This window comes from Colossoma macropomum, unplaced genomic scaffold, assembly GCF_904425465.1.
Source record: "Colossoma macropomum unplaced genomic scaffold, Colossoma_macropomum, whole genome shotgun sequence".
Classification (NCBI taxonomy): domain Eukaryota; kingdom Metazoa; phylum Chordata; class Actinopteri; order Characiformes; family Serrasalmidae; genus Colossoma; species Colossoma macropomum.
In genome coordinates this window covers 16,969,466-16,992,346 of record NW_023494794.1, presented here as the reverse complement: position 1 = coordinate 16,992,346, position 22,881 = coordinate 16,969,466, and the positions used below count along the sequence as shown (strand labels likewise).

At 38.8% G+C, this 22,881-nt stretch overlaps 1 protein-coding gene across 1 annotated transcript; it reads right to left on the bottom strand.

Annotated features, from left to right (window-relative positions):
* Positions 1-2,510: 2,510 nt before the first annotated feature.
* On the bottom strand, positions 2,511-22,592 carry pip5kl1 (phosphatidylinositol-4-phosphate 5-kinase-like 1). Its single transcript, XM_036580418.1, is given in 9 exon segments — positions 2,511-3,047; positions 6,583-6,743; positions 7,398-7,518; positions 9,868-9,923; positions 10,039-10,073; positions 10,178-10,302; positions 14,623-14,777; positions 15,881-15,931; positions 22,454-22,592. Coding segments are annotated over 9 exon segments (1,074 nt in total). The 5' UTR covers positions 22,556-22,592; the 3' UTR covers positions 2,511-2,779.
* Between the last annotated feature and the right edge of the window lie 289 nt (positions 22,593-22,881).

Genomic DNA, 22,881 nt, shown 5'->3' with positions numbered 1-22,881 from the left:
GAGAGAAATTTTTTTCCCTTTGTTTCTCTCTCTCTTTTGCAGGCTTTTTAGCCTAGAGGGTTTGGGGGCTAATGCAGATGGGGATATAGCCAGTATGGTTTTTCTTTGGAGCATTTTAACTATTGGCTTACTTAATGTCGTTTACTTACAGTTGTATGCAAAAGTTTGGACAGCCCTTGTCAAATGACGTTTTGTTAATTTTGCATTTTTCTTCAAATTTTAGTGCACAATTTCTATTTTTTACTGAGTGTACCTTATTGGAAAACATACACACACATTATCTAAGCCGCTTATCCTTCTGGGTTGCGGGGGGAGCTGAAGCCTATCCCAACGCCATTAGGCAGAAGGCAGGAAACACCCTGGACAGGTTGCCAGTCCATCACAGGGCAGACACAGAGACATATGCAATTTATTGGAAAACATCAAACATAAAATACAAAATATGCCATAACCTTTGCACAGGTCATATTTTATGGGTTTTTTTTTCCCCGATATGTTCAAACCATTTCACCCCTACCACCTGGCCCTTAGCCCTCTGTTTTACGCGTTCACGTCTAGGGTTAGGGTGTCTCAATTTTTGTTGAGATAGAGGGGTAGGGTGAAGTGTTAGGCCTACATGGCACTCCAAACGGAGGTTTTTCAGAAGCACAATCCAAACAGTGTTGTGAGAAAAAAAGAAAAAAAAAACGGTAAGATGGCTGCGCGAGCAACCAAAAAAACCCACACGTGAGAATTTTCTCTGTTAAAAAATTACGATAACTATTGTATTATCTTAGTTTAATGTCGTTTCAATGTATTATGGTCGCTTTCTTCATAACAAGCATAAAAAATCGCTAATAGCATGCTAATGTCTCGGTAGCTAGCTAGCTAACTTCCCCGTTCCACCTTAAATAGTCTAGCAGTATTGACGCCTGAAGCGCCTGAATGCCAAGTATATGTAACTGCTGCACCATTTAAGGTGGAACGGGAATATTCGAACAAGAAGCTGGTGAATAGCTGACTTCAGCTTCATATCACCAAAGAATTAACAGTGGGTGATAATAAATAGTTGTCTTAAACCCCCTCTTTGAAAGCATGATGCCCTAAATGTAACTAAACCCCAGCAGTGAGGTTGCTGAACTTTCCCCTTCTCTGCTGTCACTGGGCCGGGTCGCCTACAGAGCACCGCTAGTGAAGCGATGTTTTTTTTTTTTAATTTGAGGATTGTCCCATTTCGTAGGGCAAGATTTCAACCACTACTCCTTGTAACTTAGTTCCAAGGGGTTAGTTAGACACTCGAAAACAAGGGGTAGGGGTAAAAAGAAGAAATGGGATTGGGCCTAAAAGTGTGTTCTCTGTAGAGGATGTGGTCACTTATTATCACTTAGAAAAGCAACAAAACATGTCATTTGACCAGCGGCACGAGACTTTTGCATACATCTGTATATGGTTTGCAAACCGTTTTTAAGTATCCTGGCATGAAGGAATAAATGCAAATTTTTTGCTACACCATCCACTTGTCACCTCCGTCATTTGTTTGTTATAAACTGACTGGAAGTTTAGAACAGTCACATGTGTGCACACTGAAGTAAAACCTAAAACTGTGTAGAGTTTGAAACAGGCCATCAGTTCAACTCAAGAAGGGTGTGTAAATGAATTAATTGGTGGAGTCAGATGTATTAAAAATGTCCAAAACAAAATGTAGGATGCAGGACAAGAGGCCTCCAGGACCAGGATTGAGAACCACTGATCTAGTACAGCAACAACCTTTTATGTTAGCACTGTGGCTATAAAAATAAAGTTTCCTAAAAGGTTCTTGGCTTGGATGTATGGTTCTCAGAAACACCCGTAATTGATATTAAAACTTTTACATTATGTGGAACATTTATTAAACACTCGCACATCATTTACAAAAATGGTTCTTTAAAGAACCATACATTGAAAGGTTGTTTAGGGAATCAAAAGTGGTTCTTCTGTGGCACCCCTGCAAAGAACCCTTCAGGAAAAACTTTATTTTTATGAAAGAATTCCACTGAGTCTTAATAATTCAATTCTTAAGATGTAAACAAAGTCGTACAGAGTAGTTTGACGCAAAATGGTGCATTGTAGAGTCACCGATTTCTTTACGGTGGTGACAGGAACCAGGGGTTGTGATGCAATGTGCATCCCCTTCTATTATATTCCGCCAGTGAGCCTACACATGTCTTCTGAGTTCATATATGTGATGTAGATAAATCTCAAAAAAAAAAAAAATTTTTGGGAATTACTTTGCTTTACAACGCCCTGCATATACCTTTTTGCTTTGCATTGCAGGCCAAAAAATAAGATTTAGGCCAATATTTTGTCTCAAAACTATTGTAAAACAATGTCTCAGGCATCAGGCAACACAGTTGTAACCATTTTGTGTAATACCTTTCTGTGAGGTAGCTTCTTTTGGAGACATTAAATGCTTCAGATGTCTGGTTCCTATCACCACCATTGTGAACAATTCTGACTTTCTGTTTTTCTAGAACACATCAAACCACTCTGAATGACTGTGTTTATATCTTAATGAGTGAACTATGCAGAACTGTTCCTCTTTAAGACTGTAAGTGCTGAATGCCACCTAAAAACAAGCACTCTTTTTCAGCAGCTGTGAAACTAACTGTAAACTTATATCTGGGTGTCTTAAATTGCTGAAATATGTAGTTTCATAGTCTCAGGTTTTTTCCTGTTCCTGTACCAGTGACTGTATGGATGTGTAGCATGCTTCTGAGCACATTTCATATTTCCAGTCATTACTGCTGTCCCTCAGCACAGACTATTTGCTATGGTCATTCACCCACTGACATAGCCTTTGGCAGTAGACTGGAGGGCTGACAGTGGAGAAGGATTGCCCTGGATGCCTCAGTCTCTTCCACAGGTGTTCCAGCTTCTTCTTGAAGCCATAGACAGTGAAGATGTCGATGATGCCTATGAAGTAGCGCTGCTCTGGCCCGTCAATGACGTGCAGAGGGTTTTTGAAGTTTGGCAGCAGCCGGCGGTTCTGGGCCTGGAACTCTCGCAGTTCGGCCGATTCTGCCCCGGCCCTAGATGACCGCTCACCCTGTTCTGGAGAATGCCCTCGAGAGCCATCACCATGGATATCTGTGACGTGGCCCTGGGACGTCCCGCAGTCCACTTCTGGACCAGGAGCCAGGAGCGTGGAGTCTTCCTCAGGTACAGCCCCTGGGACAGCAGGACCGGAGACTGCACTGACTGACCTACACCAGCAGAGCAGAACAAGAGAGAAGATCAGAGAGAGATAGATAAAGAAATAGGGGTTTAAATCTCTGATCTCAGAATGACTCTTTAGGAAATGATTCAGTGCATCCTAAAATCTCAAATTTTGCCACAATTCCATTTGATTTGATTGTTTTGCTGCTATGCTGACGTATAATACTGCACAAAAGTCTTTCAATTATTTGATTTCCATTCAAAATGGCCAATAAGTAGAGGATATTCTTTTTATTGCATCTGGAAAAAAAGCAGAAAACATATTTAACAGAAAATACAGGAAAATACAGAAGTCTCAATGAAATCTGCAGGGATATTTGTCCACACCTCCAAAGTTCATTCTTAGAAGTTGCTTGCATTTTCTGTTTCTCACAATTGAAGTAATCCCAATTGCAGAATCAGACTCATCAGTCCATAAAACCTTACTCCACATCTCAGATGTCCAGTTTTAGTGTTATGGAGTGAATTGTCATGTTTTTTTGTCTATTTCTTTTTTCAAGAAAGTGCTTCTTGACAGCTACACATCCTTTCAGACTCACAGTGTTGAGTTGTCTTCTCACAGTGGAAGGATGGACAGAGACACTGCTGATTTACTCAGATCTAAAGCAAGATTGGAGCTTGATTTTCTCCTCTCTCTCAAAGACGACAGCTTTAAGTGCTGTTTATCTGAAGGTGAGAGTTTTGGTCGTCTACCAGGTCTTGCATGGTTGTTAGGAGTCTCGTTTTCTCTGCATCTCCGGTTTTGGATACTCCTGTTTTTTCACTTAATTTCCTTTGATTTTGCCCTTTCTTATGCAAGTGGATTGTGGATTATCTTACATCTGAGCTCCTTAGAATTATCTCTTTTAGCCATTTTAGATGCACATGAGAAAGAAATTTAAAGGCAGCTAAGGTGGGTTTGGGTAGTTGCTTGTGTAAATGTTAATGCCTTTGAATTTTTCAGCTTTTGGTGGGGGGAAATAGCTGTAACTGGTTGGTTTTAAGAATAGAAGAGTTACAGTGGCAGTTGAGATACATTTAGTGTTGGAAGATTTGTGTGATTTTCTGTTAATTGTATGTTTATGGCTTTTTCTGACACTGAAAAATGAAATCTTTGCACTTAATGGTTGTTTTGACTGGAAAGTAAACAAAAGAAAGAGTAGTCTCTCACATTTGCACAGTACTGTAATGTACTAAAATACACTGAATACGCAAATGTGACTGGAGAAGCAATGTATACAGTAGTGGAATACAGACAGTAAAAACAATACAATAGAAGAATATAAACAATAAAAACAATTTTGGATTTCTACATTAAGAAATAGCCCAAGAATTGTATTTTGTCCAAAATAAATGAGTAAATACATCATTGAATATTATTCTTAATATTATTATTATAATCAATTATAATTTTAAAATTATTATTGTAAAATTGATGCAGTTGAATCGCACCTTCAGACCAATCAAAGCATTTTTACACACAAACAAAGAAATGCTACACAATTAGCTTAAAATACGGTATCGGATGGCTTGGCGGTTTGTTAGTTTGTTGGCTGAAGCGCTTGGATTAGCTCCAACAAACTTGTCCACCTGAAACACCCATGCTTTCAAATAAAGCCAAAAAACGAGACTTCTGAATTATATATTATAAATACATGTGACGGTAGCAAGCGCATGCACAGTTATGGTTAAACAGTTCACAGACACTGGTTATCTTTGTGCTGTTATTTTGCAAATGACAGCAAAGATCACGTATGTCTCAGCTACATGCCTGCCTGCCATTGGCCTTGTGGAGAGCAAAGAGAAGGATCTGGAAACAGAGGTGAACATGGAACATTCAAAGTCAGGACAAAGCCTATAATTATTAACTACTGAGATAAGCACTTGGCAGAAATGGGGAAGGCCTAGTTTTGGTTTTGGTTCTGATAAAGCATTCACAATTTTCAGCTTTTGATAAACATTAACTATCAAACTGTAATGATGCAATTATGGCTATGATCAAATCAAAGTAATTCCTCAGTGATGAATCTGACAAGAAAGCTATAAAACTGAGACTAGATCCTGTACTTCCAGGCTGGCCACTAGAGGTCGTCATAAGAACCTATTTAACTCTAACTACAATCTGTTTAAAGAGGAATTTTGGCAATTTCTCAAAATCGCCACTTAATTAAACAGTTAAGATATAAGCACAGCCATTTAGTGCATTTTAATGTGAAATGTTCTGTTCTAGACAAACATACATAATTATTCATAGTGGTGGTGATAGGAACCAGATGCCCAAAGAGTTTAATGTCTCTAAAAGCTCCCTCACAGAAAGTTATTACATGAAATGGTTATGAATATACTACCTGATGTCTGAGACAATGTTTACGATAGTTTTGAGAAAAAGGTTTGACCTAAAATGTATTTTAAAACTCTATTCAGGGTGGATGGGGTGTTGTAAGGCAAAGCAGTCCCCAAAGAATACATACTTTTTTAGATTTACTACTATTTTACCATCAACAACATGACATGCAAATACTCAGAAGACGTGTGTAGGTTTACTGCTCATTTGGGATAGTAAATAAAATGGCTATAGTTTGTTAAAGACATTGTCAGAACTGGTTTCTATCACCACCACTGTAAAGAGCATTTCACATCAAATCACTCTGAATGGCTTTGCTTACATCTCAACCATTGCAATTTTAAAAAACTGGTGGAAGTCCCCTTTAACATAATATGATTAATCATATAATTTAAAAGACAAAACTCTTGCTTGTCCATAGTCTTCCCTGTAAATGTAATGACTGTTGCTCACCTCTAAAATGTCTTAAGTTTTGATTACATCACCGTGCATGAGTGGGCATAGAAAAATAATATTACCCAATAATATCATGTTTCATTCTCCCTTCCACTTCTTTCAATGGGAGAAAACGCTCAGGTAGCTCAGAAACCCTCCCTGATACTGTGTTTTGTGTCAGTATGGAAGGAAAATGCAGTGTAATTTTCAATTTGCATTGAACACTAAGGGCTTAAAGGGGAACTCCACTGACTTTTCATTATTTCTCAGTATGTGTGTAGGTTCACTGCTCATTTTAGATAGCAAATAAATTAAAATTTGTGTTGTTGACATCTGTGACATCTGGCAGCTGACACACATTAAAATCAATCAAAGTACCAGCTAAATTTTCCCAGAATATTGTAACGCTTACAAAACCTAAACATGTGATGCTGCCATGCTTTAAGCACTAAGGTCTCCTTTAACAATGTCTTCACTATTCCAGCAAATCCATCTCTGTACCAGTTCAGTTCTAAGTGTATGAACTGAGAACAAGTCCTTAAACAGATGTTTGCCTGCATGTAAAGTTGTGAGCTGCATGTGTGAAAGACCCTCACTTTTTGGTGCGCATGATGAGAGTGGCGAAGGAGAGGCTGTGGTTGCGCTCGTCTTGGTGCAGGGGCTGATGGGCCAGCAGGAGGCTGTAGTCCAGCACGTTCAGTGCCCGCAGGAAGGCTGTGTCGATCTCCACCTGACGCAACAGCCACGGCCGCTGGTGGTCTGTAACACATGCACACACGTCCATTGTTGCATGAAGTCATCCCAACCAAGTGTTTCAGGAAGTCACACTACACAATCACATCACTATATATTTCTAAAAAACTAAGATCTTTCGTTTATTTTACATTTTATTCTTTCCAGCCATCATAATTTTAACTCTATTAGTTTGGTTAGTGCTAAGTTTGGTCAGTAGGGGGGGCAGTGCACTCACTGCTCTACCTCAAACGGCCTACGAGCACTGCCATTGGCTCACGAGCTGCTGAAGGCTGTCATTTTATTGGCTCCCTACGAAACATCTGCATAAATTAGGGTGTGCTTCATGTAAATGATATGTAAATTAGGTGCGCTTGATTTCATGCACTGAAGCTGATTAATTTGCGCTCAGTTGTCTGCTTGTTTTCACGTTGTACAATAGTTTCATGAATCAGACGTAGAGAAGTTTGCATGTCCTTAAAGAAGGTCAAATCTGTGCTCTTTTCTATGTAAGGGCCATTATGTATAAGGGCCATTATGTGTTTACATATGAAGTGTATATATGCCCAGAATGTACATTATATAACAAAAAGCGTCTGAACACTTGATTCCCCTCACTGTATATGCATGTGTTTGCAACTTGAATGATTAAACTTTGCTAAGGTTATGACACATCCTTACCTAATGTGATAAACTGTCCCTCATAATTGAGATCCTTGAGAACAACAATGACCTGACTGCCCTCAGGTGCTGGGTCAGTCCACCGGCTCACCTCACAGCCCTTAATGTCATACCTGCAGTAAAGACAGTTACAGTTCTCAGAGTATACAGGGGGTCCCAAAAAAACTGACATCATTTCATAGTCTAATAACACAGCCAATTCTCCCTCAAATGATCTCAAATTTTAACAAAATGTGTAAGTTTAATTTTTAATGTTTTTTTTTTCAGGTTGAAGAATGGCGTTCACTAGAAATGAAAAGGCATTTTGTGTGTTAGAATATGCTCGAACAAGAGTGTGCAGCGTGCATTTTTGAGAAAATTCAACAAAAATGCACCAACTGGAAAGCAGATTTGGACATGGCACAAAAAATTCAAAGAGGAAGGCTGTCTGTACAGGACAGAGGGATCTGGACGACCACCAGTATCGGGAGATATTACATTTGTGAAGCTTTATAAAATCGGTTATAAAATCTACATCTCTTTGAATTTCTTGTTTGAATTTTGATAAATAAATCTTGTATTGTTCAACATGAAGCCTATTTAATTTCATTTGCCTAGGACATGTAGTTACTCAGATATTCACATCTCAAATGATGTCAATTTTTTTTGGGACACCCTGTATTTCAAATACCAGATTTTTAGTTCATTCGAAACAGAATGTGTTCATTGAAGATGCAGCAAAAAATTGACAAAGTAGTACATTGCAAAGCTAAAAACAGTAGCAGCAGCCATCTTGAAGCCTGAATTATATCAGTGATTTGGTCCCTGTTTATAGATGACATACAGTGGCAGAAACCACATTTTATCTCAGATTACTCAACATCTCAATGCAGTTTGAGGCAAGTGTGTAATGATTTAGTCTCAACAGCAGTAAAAGCTTCCATTACTTGTTAGCTACATTAGCATCGTAGCTCCAGTGCAAAACTAAAGAAGCAAACTTCAGACACAACACAAGTCTTGACTGATTAAGAAGGTTAAGAAGAAAACTGTAAGTTTTTTTTTCCACAAAACCGTTACTTTAAATGCTATTTGTTTAAATATATCCATAATATATGACCTTTGCCCACTAATTCATCTTTATCCAGCTAGGGGGTGGGGGAATACTGGCTTGTAATTCCAGACTGAATTAAAGATTTGGCATGGAATCCTTCTTTAAAGATGAGAGTCTTCACTGCTGTTGGTAGCCAGGGGGTTTGGAAGATTATGTAACCGTCCTTAAGATTAATGACTTAATTTTAGACTCTGGATGGTACAGATATTACACAGCACCAGAGTACTTGTATCTACAAAGAGGCACTTCTCAGAAGGAGCAAACATTTTGTAAGTGCTTACATGAATAGTTTAGCCAAAAATGATATTTACTCAGTTTTTCCATTTACCCCAAAAAGTAGCCAATCAGGCAAAACTTGTTTGGTGCTAACGTTGGTGCTATGCTAACGATGCTTGAGAGAAGATCAAAACACTCGATATAGCTTACATCTCAGTAGAGCACACTGGATGTAGTCCTTTTCATAGATAAAACTACAATCTCACAAGATTCATCTCTCGGTGGTTGTGCTTGCTTTCAGGAACATCAAGAAAGGGTGACAATGCTGCTTGGCAAAGTATTGATTTATTCTACTTAGGAAATTGTGATGACATACCATTACTTTTCACTTATTCAGAGAGACCTTTTGTCTAATCATGCTATCCAAGTACTATTCAAATACTATTCAAGTTTGGCCAGAGAAAGCATCAAACTCCTGTGTCTCTTTTGTCCAGGGGGGTAGTAAAATTAGAAGACTATAAACATTTGGTATTTGGTTCGTACTGATTTGCTGCTCGAGAATAGTCAAGAGTGTCGTGTTTGTCTTTGTAAGGAGCTTTAATGAGGCAAATATTGCCCCTACAGGAACATTTAAGGTGGAACAGAACATCTGAATCCAACATCAAGCCAACATCAGCCCTGTCTAGTTAGCTTAGTAATGTGCACAGAGTTTGATGCAGTTGAGTAGTGGTGCATACATACATACATCTCTGTTAAGGTGGTTCATCCAAAGCATTACTGTACCAGGCTCTCTCAGTGATAAAGATAACCTACTTTGTTATTTTTTGTTATTTGTTGTTGTTAATTTTTACATTTTTTTGTTTGTTTTAACTACAGCACCAGAACTTGCTGGTGCAGATTTCCACGTTTTCTTATCCAAGCAGAGGGGGATGGGGTGGTCTAATGTTGTATAGGGGAGGTCTTTATAAAATGACTGATAGGAGGTCAGAATAAACACAGACGAGCCTTCTGCTCCACCCTGCAGTTCAAAAACATTATTTTTCATCAAGTTCTACATATTTTTCAGGTTATTTGTATTAGTAATAAAAGAAATAAATCAACATCATTATTATGGCTTAGTATTTTCAATATGGAGGACACATCATTAGGCCGTTACCTGGCAACAATTCTCTCGTCAGGGTAGAAGACGCTCTGCATCACTATAAAATACTTCTGCAAAGAGAAACGTCAGACAAGTCTTGCCTATATAAATGATGAACTAGCAGCACACAGCTTTATATGACACATGAAATATGACAGTTAATCACGACAATCAAAGCTTCTGTACCTTCCTCCGATGGGGGATCTTGATTCTGTGAACACCTGTTGATATGAAAAGCACTTCAGATGAGATGCTGCTGTTCATTGACAACACATTCATGTTAAAGTCTGAGTGAAGTTTGAAGCTGTGGCTGTGTGACTCTCACCTAAAAACTTAACCAGAAGCGAGTGGGGGAACTTCTCCAGATGTTCCATATAAATCCTCAGATTAGACAAGAGGAACCGAACCTCCCTTCTGTTCTGTGTCTTCAAGAAGAACCGCTTATCATTCCTACAGTTAGACAGAAAGGAATACGTCAGTGAAGAGTGCAGTACCAGTTATGATAACAACTCAGATGTCAGAATCAAACTGCTATTGGCAGATAATTGTTAAAACAAATTTCTAGATTTAAACGAAATTTCAAACCGATGTTTCATGACGTATTTATCACTCTCCAGACAAGCAGAATGTTTAGGTGACTTAGGCTGCTACGTTAAAATACCTACGTTTTTATGCTACTTCAAATGGAATAAGTCTCAATTTCTACATTTTTCAAATTGGCGTTTAGAGATAAGTATCGGATATTGGCATCATTCTAGAAATCCCATTGTGCATCCCTATTACCAGTCAAACGTTTGAACAAACCTGATTGAATTAATGTTTTTCATAACTTTAAAGACATTTCAATCATTTCAAAGTGACATTCTCTCTGCAAGACAGTATGCACATAGTGAAGTTAATGGCTGAAGTTGATGGCTCTCCAAAACAAAAAATTTATACTATTTTCCACATTTCATAATAATAATGAAGACAGCAACAATACGAAATAACATATACATAACTTCTAACATATAAATATCTTCTATTTTAGATTCCTTTAGAAAGAACCCCTCTTTGCATTGATGAAGCTTTGCCCTCTCATTCTATCAGGCAGTTTAATGAGGAGACATCTGAGATGCTTTTCTAACAGAAGTTCCAAACCTTGTAGACTGCTGAAAACATCTTGTTGGCAGAATTAACATTGTTGTAAAATATAACATGTATGTTTTGGAAAAATTATACAAAGGCATTAACTCACTATTTATTTTTGTCTTAGAGCTGAATTTCAAGCATTTAAACATTAGCCTTTGTCTTTAAAGTCAATGTGAAATCAAATCAGAAATCAGCAACACGCTGTTTTTCCCATATCATGCCTTACACTATATGGCCAAAACTTTGTGGACACCCTTCCTAATTACTGAATTCAGGTGTTCCAACCACAATCATTGTAACAGGTGTATAAAATCAAGCACATAGCCATGCAGTCTCCATAGACAAAAACTGGCAGTAGAATGAATTGTACTGAAGAGATCAGTGACTTTAAATGTGGTACTGTTGTTGGATGCCACCTTTGCCGCAAGTCACTTTGTAAAATATCGGCCCTGATAGATCAACTGTAAGTGCTATATTGTTAAATGGAAGCATCTAAAAGCAACAGCTCATGTTACAAAGTAATAGACCATTTAAACTCGCAAAGCCAGGCCACTGAGTGCTGAAGTGCATAGAGCTCATTAAACACACTAGAAAATATCCAGTACTTTCTGTTAGTCAAAGTCTGTTAGCAAAACTTTACACTGATGTGCCAAAACCTTATGACTGCTTAATTTTCTGTGGGTCCTCAGCTCTGACCCACTGGGACATGGACGCTACAAGACTTCTGAAGTATCTGGCACCAAGACATTAGCAGCAGATCCTCTAAGTCCTGTAAGTAAGGTGAAGCCAATGCAGACCAGACTTGGTTGTTCCAGCACATCCCACAGATGCTTGATTGGACTGGGACCTGTGGAATGTGGAGGCCAGGGCAACATGTACCTCAGACCATTTTTGACCAGTGTGTGTAGTGTGACCGAGCACCTTTTCCTGCTGAAAGAGGCCACTGCCATCAGAGAAAACCAGTGCCATGAAGGGGTGTGCCTGATCTTCAGTGATGTTCAGGTAGGTGGCACATGTCAAACTGATGTACACACAAATGCTTGGACCCAGTGTGTCCCAGCAGAATATTGCTCAGAGCATCACACTTCCTCCGCCAGCTGGTGTTCTTCCCACAGTGCATCCTGGTGCCATCATTTCCCCAGGTAAACGGTGCTCACATGGGGCTCCCGAGTGGTGCAACTGTCTAAGCATTGGCCCTATCATCAGGAGATCGCGAGATTGATCCCTGGTGATGCTACAGCCATCCGTAGCTGGGAGTCCAAGAGAGCACAATTGGCCTCACTCTCTAGGTGAGTAGGATGGCCCCTCCTTCTCCCCCATCACTTAACGCGATGCTAGTCAGCACAGGCGTCTGTTAGCTGACAAAGGCGCTTCACAGGTCGCAGAGGAAGCCTGTGTTAGCCTTCACCCTCCTAGCATTGATAGTATTGTGTGATTGTGGGAGACTTAACTAGCAGGTGGAATTGGAGATGACTAAATTGGGGAGATAATTCTGTAAAAATCCCCCCAAAAAAATGGTGCTCACATACCTGGCCATCCATGTGATGTAAAAGAAAACAGGACACATCAAACCAGGAAACCTTCTTCCATTGCCCCAAGGTCCATACATTCACATGCCCGTTGTAGGCGCTTTTGACGGTGAACAGGGGTTAGAATGGGTACTCTGACCAGTCTGTGGCTACACTGCCTCATGCAGTGGAGGGTAAGATGCACTCTGTGTTAGGACATATTCCTCTCGTAACTATCATAAAAAGTTCTGTGACTTACAGTAGCTGTTCTGTTGTTTTGGACCAGACAGGATAGCCTTCATTGACCTTGCGCATTGATGAGTCTGCGGTACCTAACACCCTGTCGCTGGTTCGTGGTTTGTCCCTCCTCGGACCACTGACAGTAGGTACTCACCATTGTGGAGTGGGAGCACCCATTAGCCTTACCATTTCCAAGAGGCTCCAACCCAGTCGTCTGGCCATGACGATCCTGCCCCTTATCGAACTCACTCAGGTCTTCATGCCTGCCCATTTCTCCCACATCTGACATGTCAACCACAACAGCCAACTGTTTGCTTATCATCTAATTTATGCAATGTTGTTGTGAGATACTCAACATTATTTGCTTCATCTGTGAGTGGTCATAATGTTTTTACTCTTAAATGGGCCAAACTTGTATTTCAGATTCATTGATTGTGTATCCGTATTATTGGTTAACATTATTTTTTCCATCCACTGGCGCACAGTGATGTCACCACAAGATGGAGGAATTTTGTGTTTTAAATGGTATTGCATGGTAAAATCATCAATTTTTATTTCAAGTTGACAATAATATTGTGAAAAACATATTATTAGTTGTATCTAAACTTTTGACTGGTACTGTATGTGTAAGAGAATGGCAATAAACACACAAAGCACATAATACCATATGTGCTTTGCATGCATAAGAACAGCATAAATAAAGAGCCCTTAAAAAATCTGTTAATGTTTTAAAATGTACTGTTCACTCTCAGGTCTATGCAGTCCATATTTGAATTCAGTACTTTGTGATGTCAAAAATAAAAACAAATGCATTTACATATTGCTGTCTATTCAGTCTACAGCAGTTTAGCCCCACCCACTCATGATTGAGTTATAAGAAGTGTTTCAGTCAAGACAGCTTTTTAGCACAATGCGTGGTACAATACAGTGCAGCCAATCAGAACAAAGCTCTTTTACATATACACCATAAATGCTACCAGTATACTTTACTACAAAGTTTTAAGCAACTTTACTTATTTTTGAAAAAACTGCTAAATAATTAAAGATCTTAGAAAGAACATAAGTAATAGCAAATTTCTATGAAGTATTACTTAGAAATATTAACTTTTGATCCTGAATTTCCGAATTTATGTAATGCTTTACATAAGAATGAACAGTTTAAAATCAATTTGTAAACATTTTGTATTAATTAATTTACTCATTATAAAAAAGTTAGGCAATCTGTTTTCAAACTTTTTAAAAGTAAACTCAAATTTTAAAGAGCTCAGATCAGGAAAAAACTAATTTCCCTTGCTTTTCTGATATAAAACATGTAGCATATAAACACTGTAAAAGTTTCATATTCACTCCCTAGTCCATACATGGAAACTTAGCTGTAAAATTACCCCGTTGTGAATTCACTGTGTCTGTGATGTCACAAAAACCCAACTAATTTGTGTAGCTCTTCCTATTCAGCCTACAGCAGTTTAGCTCCGCTCATTCACACTGAAGTTATGTGCAGTGTTTCAGTCTGGCACAATACGGAGCAGCCAATCAAAACTCAAGACGAGGGATACAGAGGGGATGAAAATGGTCATGTAAACATGAATTAGAACCATTTTTGGTACGTAAAACCAGGAGAAAAACAAGATTAGAAAAAGTTTACAGCACACCTTAAATGCACATTAAGCACATTAATCATAAGCGACAACACAAGGTTCTAAAATGGTAACAAAATTCTACATAAAACCACACAAACATTATAAGTGGACCTCAGGGGATAAAAAGAAATGTGAAAGATATCAGCCCTTTAATATATCTACAAATGACAAATGGGAGATGGGATGATAGGCGTGCAAACGCGTGTCTGTGTCTGCGCTAGCTCGGCTGCAGGCTGTTTGTGCTGACTCACGTTAGGAAGAAGTCTGCTTTGCTCTTTGAATTGCTGATGAACTGCAGGTAGCAGCCTTCTGAGGAGAGAGAGTGCTGATACTCTTTCTCGGTCATCCCCAGGGAGCGGCGCAGGCTGGCGAACACCGGCCCTGCAAACGTCTCCATCCTGAAGTCCTTTACACAAGCAGAAACCAGAAATGCTGGTTATGACTATAGACTGTCCACTATACTACACATCTATTACATACATACAATAAAACAGCTTTAACATTGTACACTGTACACAACCATTCAAAAGTTGGGAATCACTTCTTTCAATAGTATAAGGTCAATTTGGGTGCAGACAGTTATAAAATTATTCTAATACACTAGTATGTAAACTTGCAACAAGTTTATTAACAAATAATTAGCAGGAAGCTGTAAGAAATAAATAAAGAAAGAAATGTTAAATATGTTCTGAATAAGGAACAAAGCTATAGATGAATGTAAAATATGCGTTTATGCTAAAATTAACATGCATAATGCCTTGTATTTCAAAAGTGACGATCACAGTGTGAGGCAGATAGCCTGACAATAATACATAAGTAAATTGGCTTGATTTGTCTTTACAGGATTGTAGAGCTTATTTGGGAGTGCACTTGTGCTTTTGGGACATACAGTATTTGTACAAACACAATTTTTCCCATAGAATGTTTGTATATATTTTATATATACACAAAAACATGTACTAGCAACCACCTGGGATACCATTGCAACAGTGTTGCAACATTTTAACAACTGCCAAGTATTCCATAATGTTGATAATGATAAAACAGTGGTAAATCTAAAAGAAAGTTTTTTTAGACTATTTTGCCTCATAATACCATTCATGTATCTATCCACCATGAAAGAGTTTAAAAAGTTTTTTCATAAAACAATGTCTCAGGTATTTGTAACTATTTCATGTAACTTTCTAACCTAACTTTCTGTGAGGGAGCTTTTATAAGCATTCAACTCTTCAGACATCTAGTTCCTATCACCACCACCTCTCGGAGCATGGTAGAATTTCTCTAGAACGGAGAATTTCACACCAAACCACTTTCAGTAACTTTGTCTACATCTTAACCATATAATTCTGTAGACATTTTAGCAAATTGGTTGAATTCCTCTTTAATATGGCAATTGATTTTGATTGGTATTGAATCTATATCATACAGTGACGCATATACAATAACAGCATGCAACAGCAAAAGTCGTTGAAAGTTGAATTAATAATGCTGAAGTTTGGCATTACGTACCTTATGGATTTGTGTCACCTCAAGTTTGTAATCATCCTCAGAGAGTTCGTCCTGCAACGAAAAAGATTAGCTAAGATGATTCCGTGTTTCTGTCCATCTGTTACAAACTGCTTTTCCAGCCTGTGGATGTAAACAACCATCGAAAGCTTCTCAGTGTAGCACCTTTGATTAGATGTTTGTACTTGGTTTCCACTGAGGTTAATTTGCAGTGTCAGAGCGCCACAGCACTTCACAGCTCAGTGCTTTCCCCACTCTAACACATCAGGTTGGGCTGAAGAACCACTTGATAATTAGCTGATGATGAGCAGAAGCACCTGTGTTTGAATCATGTGGCTCTCCAGCACTAGAACTGAAGCTAGCTGCCACGGTGTGAGTACAGTCAATTGCATATGGTCAATTATCAATAAAATATTTCCACTTAGAAAAGAACATATGTTGACTCAAAATACGCTTATAATAGAAGCCATCAGGCAGTTCTTGAATCATGACCAGTAAAAGTTTATTTAAAACATGTAGTTTTCAGAGGATGCACCAATATTAGAACAGTGGGCCAGTGCAGATATCTGATATTTTTCATGTGCATATCTGTGGTTGGCAATATATAAATATTTGTAAAATGGACAAATTGAAACTATTTACGTGCACACACATTACGGGGAAGTATATCTTTTATTTCTGTAGGGCTATTAATGCAGTACAATGAATAAAATGCTGATTATTTTAGCACAGCTGCCCAGCATCACCTAAACGTTCTGCTCTTCCCAAGCACAATAAATACAACCCTATTTCCAAAAAAGGGACGCTGTGCAAAATGTAAATAAAAACAAAATGCAATGATGTGCAAATCATTTAAACCCTATATTTAATTGAAAATAGTACAAAAACAACAATTCAAATGTTGAAACTGAGAAATTCTATTGTTTTTTGAAAAATATTTGCCCAATTTGAATTTGATGCCAACAACACGTTCCAAAAAAGTTGGGACACGGGCAACAAAAGGCTGGTAAAGTTATGTAATGCTAAAAATAACACCTGGTGGTTGATTGGCAACAGGTCAGTAACATGATTGGGAATAAAAAGAGCCTTTCATAGGTAAAGATGAGGAGGGGTTCACCAAAGACTGCACAAGCAAATGGTGCAACAATTCAGAAATAACATTTCTTAACATGAAATAGCAAAGAACATTTGCTTTTCATCATCTACGGTACATAATAAAATTAAAAGATTCAAAAAATCTGTAGAAATCTCTGTATGCAAGGGACAAGGCCAAAAACCAGTATTTGCTGGCCATGAACTTCGGACCCTCCCCTGTAGTGGAAATCACTGCATGGGCTCAAGAACACTTCTAAAAACCACTGCCTGTGAAAACAGTTTGTCGCTTCATCCACAAATGCCAGTTAAAACTCTAAAACACAAAGAAGAAACCGTATCCGGTTTCTTAACAGGATCCGGATCCGTAACAGGATCCAGGAATTCTGCCACCTTCTCTGGGCCCAAGCTCATTTAAAATGGACTGAGGGGAAGTGGAAAAGTGTCCTGTGGTCTGATGAATCAACAGGTGAAATTTTTTTTTGGAAGTCATGGACACTGTGTCCTCTGGGCTAAAGACCACTCAGCTTGTTATCAGTGCACAGTTCAAAAGCCAGTATTCATGATGGTATAGGGGTGCATTAGTGCCCATGGCATGGGTGATGTGCACATCTGTGAAGGCACCTTTAATGCTGAATGATATATACATGTTTTGGCAACATATGCTGCCATCCAGACAACGTCTTTTTCAGGGAAAGCCTTGCTCATGTGAGCAAGACAATGTCAAACCACATTCTGCATGTTTTACGACAGCATTGCTCCATATTAAAAGAGTCCGGGTGCTAAACTGGCCATTGTTCTTCAGTCCTATGTCAGTCCTATCACAGCTATGAGGGGGGGTCCAGCATTTTAGCTACAGGCCAAAAGCCGCCCAGAACTCCAACCCTCCAGTTCTCAGAGTTCTCCCCCCTCCCTCAGTCTTCCCTCATATTACCACCACATGTTGAAGACATGGACCAAATTCACAAACTAAGATATGTACTTTTAGAATGTAGCAGTTGTAGTTTCAAATTCACATGATATAATTCTATATTTCAAGCATTTACAACAACTGCCCATTCAACAACTGCTCATTGGCTCATTGGTGTGTTTCAAGTCAACAGGTTTTCAGTTCTTTTCTAAATACAAGGATATGGGTTGAAATTATTGTCCATTGTAACTGACTGTACACTACAGATGCACCAGATAGAGGTAAGGCTGAAAAAAGTAGGAGTATGTCTTTAATAAATGACTACAAAATAAACACATTGACTAAACTACTGAAATTTTGAGCTTGTTCACATAGTAGTGGTGATATTAAAGAGCATGTTAGATGTTAATAGTAATATCCTATAACATTACGTAATGTGTAATGCTATTCATGAATGCAAGTGAAAGAGGTGAAAAGTGCTTTGAATGAGAGACAACAGGGTGCACATTCATGAGTCAAACTGCTGCATAAGCAAGCTGAGCTTCAATAGCATAGCAATAGTGTAACCTTTACACAGGCCCTGTCTCTTCATGTGTTAGCACAAAGCTGCAAGCAACTTAGTGACAACTAGGCCGTATGAAGTTTTAGAACAGCAAAATACCTTAGTAAAAGGTCTTTTTTTCCAAATGTAGTCAGTCAGCCAAGACGTGTCTGGTGTCTGAAGTTTTTTTCTTTCGTTTTGTACTGCAGTAATGAGGCTAATGTAGCTAACAAGTAAGGAAGTTTATACCTCATGTATTAGCATCAGACTGCACAGCTAAATCTTCACACATTTGCCTCAAACTGCAATGAGTTATTAAGCAATCTCCAGTAGACCTGCTTACATTGTTTCTGACACTGTATGATATACTGTTATCTATAAAAAGTCGCATATTTCTATGTCTTTCAGCCTTTTAGCGATGAGCGATATAGATGTATTCTCTCTCAAATGGCCTAAAAGAGAGATTTTTCGAGTAAAACAACCATAATTTGGAGTAAACAGTCCTTATTAAGTGCAGTGAGGGCTATATTAAAAATCTCAATAAATCCATGGGCCTGATGTGGTTTTTACTTAATTTTTACTTAACATTTTGCCAGGACCCAAACTGGCCATCTTCAAAATACAGCAAACCTGCAACAGTAAAAATGGTACTGAATACTTGAACTATTCAAAAATAATTTTAAGTAAAAATAAATTGTTCTATATGAAACAATAGGCTACATTAGTGACAGATAACTGTTAAACCTCTTTAAATAGTCCCCTGGAGGGGACTAGACACCAGGCATCTTTTCTTTTTGGGCAACCACTGGCCCAAAGATTGTTATTGGAGAAAGGGTCTTAGAGCGCACATTATGTTGCAGAGCATGCTGGGGGTGCAGCTCAGGGTGAAACGGGCTAATAATAACAGAAAATTAAAATAATTTTACAGGCCGAATTTGATTGTGCTACGGGCCTGTTTTGGTTTGCAGGCCTTGTGTTTGACACATGGGCTCAGGTTTTTGCATGGTTTATATATTTTATAATGTGAAAAAACATTCTGTATCTATTAAGCATAAGGACATGCTATTTTTGTAAAGAAAATCAGAATCAGAGTCAGTAAGTTACTCTAAAATGTACCATTTCACCATTTGGTTTACATCTCAATGAAACAACCCAAAATCATGCCAAACTGTAATATTCGCTACATTATCGCTCAGCCTTATTCTCCACTTTTTCTGCAAAGAACTCTCAGCCTGCTGCTGTGGTACAGCTCTCTGGAATAATGACTGGTTCATTGTTGGACCCTCCACCCCTTTCCTACGCAGCCATCACAATAGTGTTTGTGTCACCAGCCCTGTGCTGCTCTCCTGTTTCTCCTCGGGGGCCAAGCACCGTGAACAGCCGCCCCTTCTAAAGCAAAACAATACAGCACGCCGCACGTTCATCACCACAAACACAAGGTCACTATGGGACCGCAGCTAAATACAGTTCTCTCCATGGGGCTTAATCCCCTCACTTACTGCTCAATGGAACGTTTGAATGTACAGGCTAATGATGCCTGGATGAAAGAAACCTGGATGTTGTATGTGACCACGGGTGGCCCAAACTGAGTAAGTCTACTTTGACACAACAGGATACTCTTGTTCTGGTTGACCAAAAGAGTCAAAACTCATTTCAGATCTTGCTTGAAAGGCTGATTTTTATATATGCCGTTCTTTATTAATAACTACACTCTAGACAAAAAAAAAGTTCTATAGAAAAGATTTTATAAAATAAAATACAAGGAAAAAAGTATTAAGACACTTTTGGCTCATTCCTCTTGCGTCTTCAACTCCCCAAAGTTACGAGGGTCCTTCTGATGTTCTCGCAATGCAAGCAACTTCACCTTCTTCAGAAGCAAGGCTTGAGTTATGTTTGGCGTCATTGTCTTGTTGAAGAGTTCGTCTTCTCCCCAGATTCAGTGCTTTGGCTAATGAGATTAAATTCTCCTCAAAAAGGTCCCAGTACATCTCTCCATTCATGTTTTCTTCAATAATGTGTAATGCCTTGGTATCGTCTGCAGAGAAGCAGTGCCAAGTCATGACGCTCCCCCCTTCATGCTTCACTGTGTGCATGGGATGCTCTTCGGATCATGCGCACAATTCTCCTTTCCTCAAACATGACAAGCTGAATAACTATCTCTGTGTTTCCTTTTTAGCAGAGGGGTTTTGTATGGGATTATCCCTGAGAACTTTAGAGAGTTTATTCACTATCTTTGCTACTTGTTGCATGAAAGCTTGCCAACCAATGACAACATCTTTTATGACATCAGGTGCAATTTGTACAAGGACATTTTCATTTTTATGTTTGCAGAGTTAATATGAAGATCTTGATTTTATTTTTAAGCCTTGCATATGTGTACAATTTTGTTAGACATTTTTAAGACATTATGTGTGTAAATTTGAAGCGGATGTGTGCACTATGTGAAGTATATAACAAAACAAAAGCAAAAGTGTATATGTACTTTTTTCTCTTTTTTGTTTAGCAGGCTAACATAAGACTGAACATTGTAGGTTGAGCATGCATGACATTAGACAGTGAATGATGCCAAGCTGACCATATTGCGTGTACATATACTGATCTGATCATAACGCAGGCTCGACTTCCTTGCTATCGGGACAGCTACATCACAACACATCACCACATATCTTAAAACATCATAAATGTATGTACAAAAGTATTTTAAATGTGTATGCAAAACATCCAAATATGGGACTCATCAGGTGTAAACAGGGCCTATGTCACCTCTACAACAGTGGCGTAAATATATGGTATTTATTAAGGTAAACATGGTATTACCTTTTTTATCTCATCTGTGTCATTGCTTTATATGATTTAAATTTCATATTTTTTTCTGTTACTGTTAAGCTTTATCACCTGTCTGTAAACCACTTTGAGCTGCCTCTGGTATGAAAAGCGCTCTATAAATAAATGTATTGTTTTTATTACTATTAAATAGAGTGGAGCTGGATAAACCAAAAATGATCTGCTTATACTGATAATCTAAAATCTAACATTATCAGCTCACATACTGATCTTTCATACTGAATTGCGTCATCCCTACCTTATAACACGCTAATATCATTTTTATTCTGAGATGGAGGTCCTGAAATCCTTGTCTCTTAAAATACCTCCAAAAATGCAGGGTCACTGTTTTTTTTGTAGTGGTAGTATCTGCTACAAGTCTCCCTGCATTCCAGCAGCTGTTCACCAGTCAGGACAATGAGGCACATCTTCTGGCCTGTTAACCAATCAGAACAAGGAGGGATTTCTAGTGGCCTGTCAACCAATCAAGACAAGGAGGCATATCTACTGGCCTGTCAACCAATTAGGACAAGGAGAAATGTCTACTGGCACGTCAACCAATTAGGACGAGGATGCATATCTAATGGCCTGTCAACCAATTAGGACGAGGAGGCATATCTAATGGCCTGTCAACCAATCATGACAAGAAGGCTTATCAATTCTTAATCAAGTTGCGCATGGACAGCACATAGTGAGAAGCCGTAGCTTTGCCTAACAGATAACGAGACCCTAATAAGCTAGTTCTGATAAGACCCTCTGCGAGCTGCTTAGTACTTCTAAAAGCACCAATGCAATGCCAATTCCATCTACATTTTCTACAGTGCTTACACTACCAAATAAACCAAGAAAAGAGAGACATTAAAACAGAAACTGAAAAGAAAATGACAGAATGGCCATAATTCAAAAGTAGTGAAAAGCTAGAATAACTCAAGTTTTCTGCCTGACCAAAACTGTGCCTGTGTTTCTGTGAGACACCTAGAGAGTGGCCTAGTCATGGTAATGTAAACAACTCCACAGCACCAAGCAGCAGGATTTCTTTTTGAAGCTTTTATTTTCTGGCAGAAATCAGACTTTATATCTGTGTGAAATGCAGAATTATGGAGAACTAACAGACAGCAAGTCAAAGCCTCCTGTGTTTGTAATACACCATGGTCACAAATCTCTGCTTCAAGATGGGTTCTCAAGCCCCACCACTCCTGGCCATACTCACAGGTATTGGGTTGTCAATGGTGTTCTGCACGGCCGCCGATAGTCCCTCCTTCATCATGCAGGTGAGGCTGTAGAACTCATGCTGCTGGTCAATCTCGAACATGCCCAGCAGCTTCCACTGCCTCAGCCCTCCCCACACCCTCCTCTTCACCGTGCGGGTTCGCCGGCTCCCACCAGGCCCAGACATCTCCATCTGCTGTGGGTCACAAGTCCATCGACATACACATATGAAACACAATGTAACATCCTGAACATTACCATTCAAAAATAAATGTGCATTGTATTAATGATTTTGTCGTTTTATTTGTAGTAATAGCTGATATATTGATGATGTACAGCCAAAGCTTGTTTTGTTCAACAATTCAAGTACTGTGGGAACAACAAGTCATTAAATGAGAAATAATATACTGTAATTATTTATTTACAGTG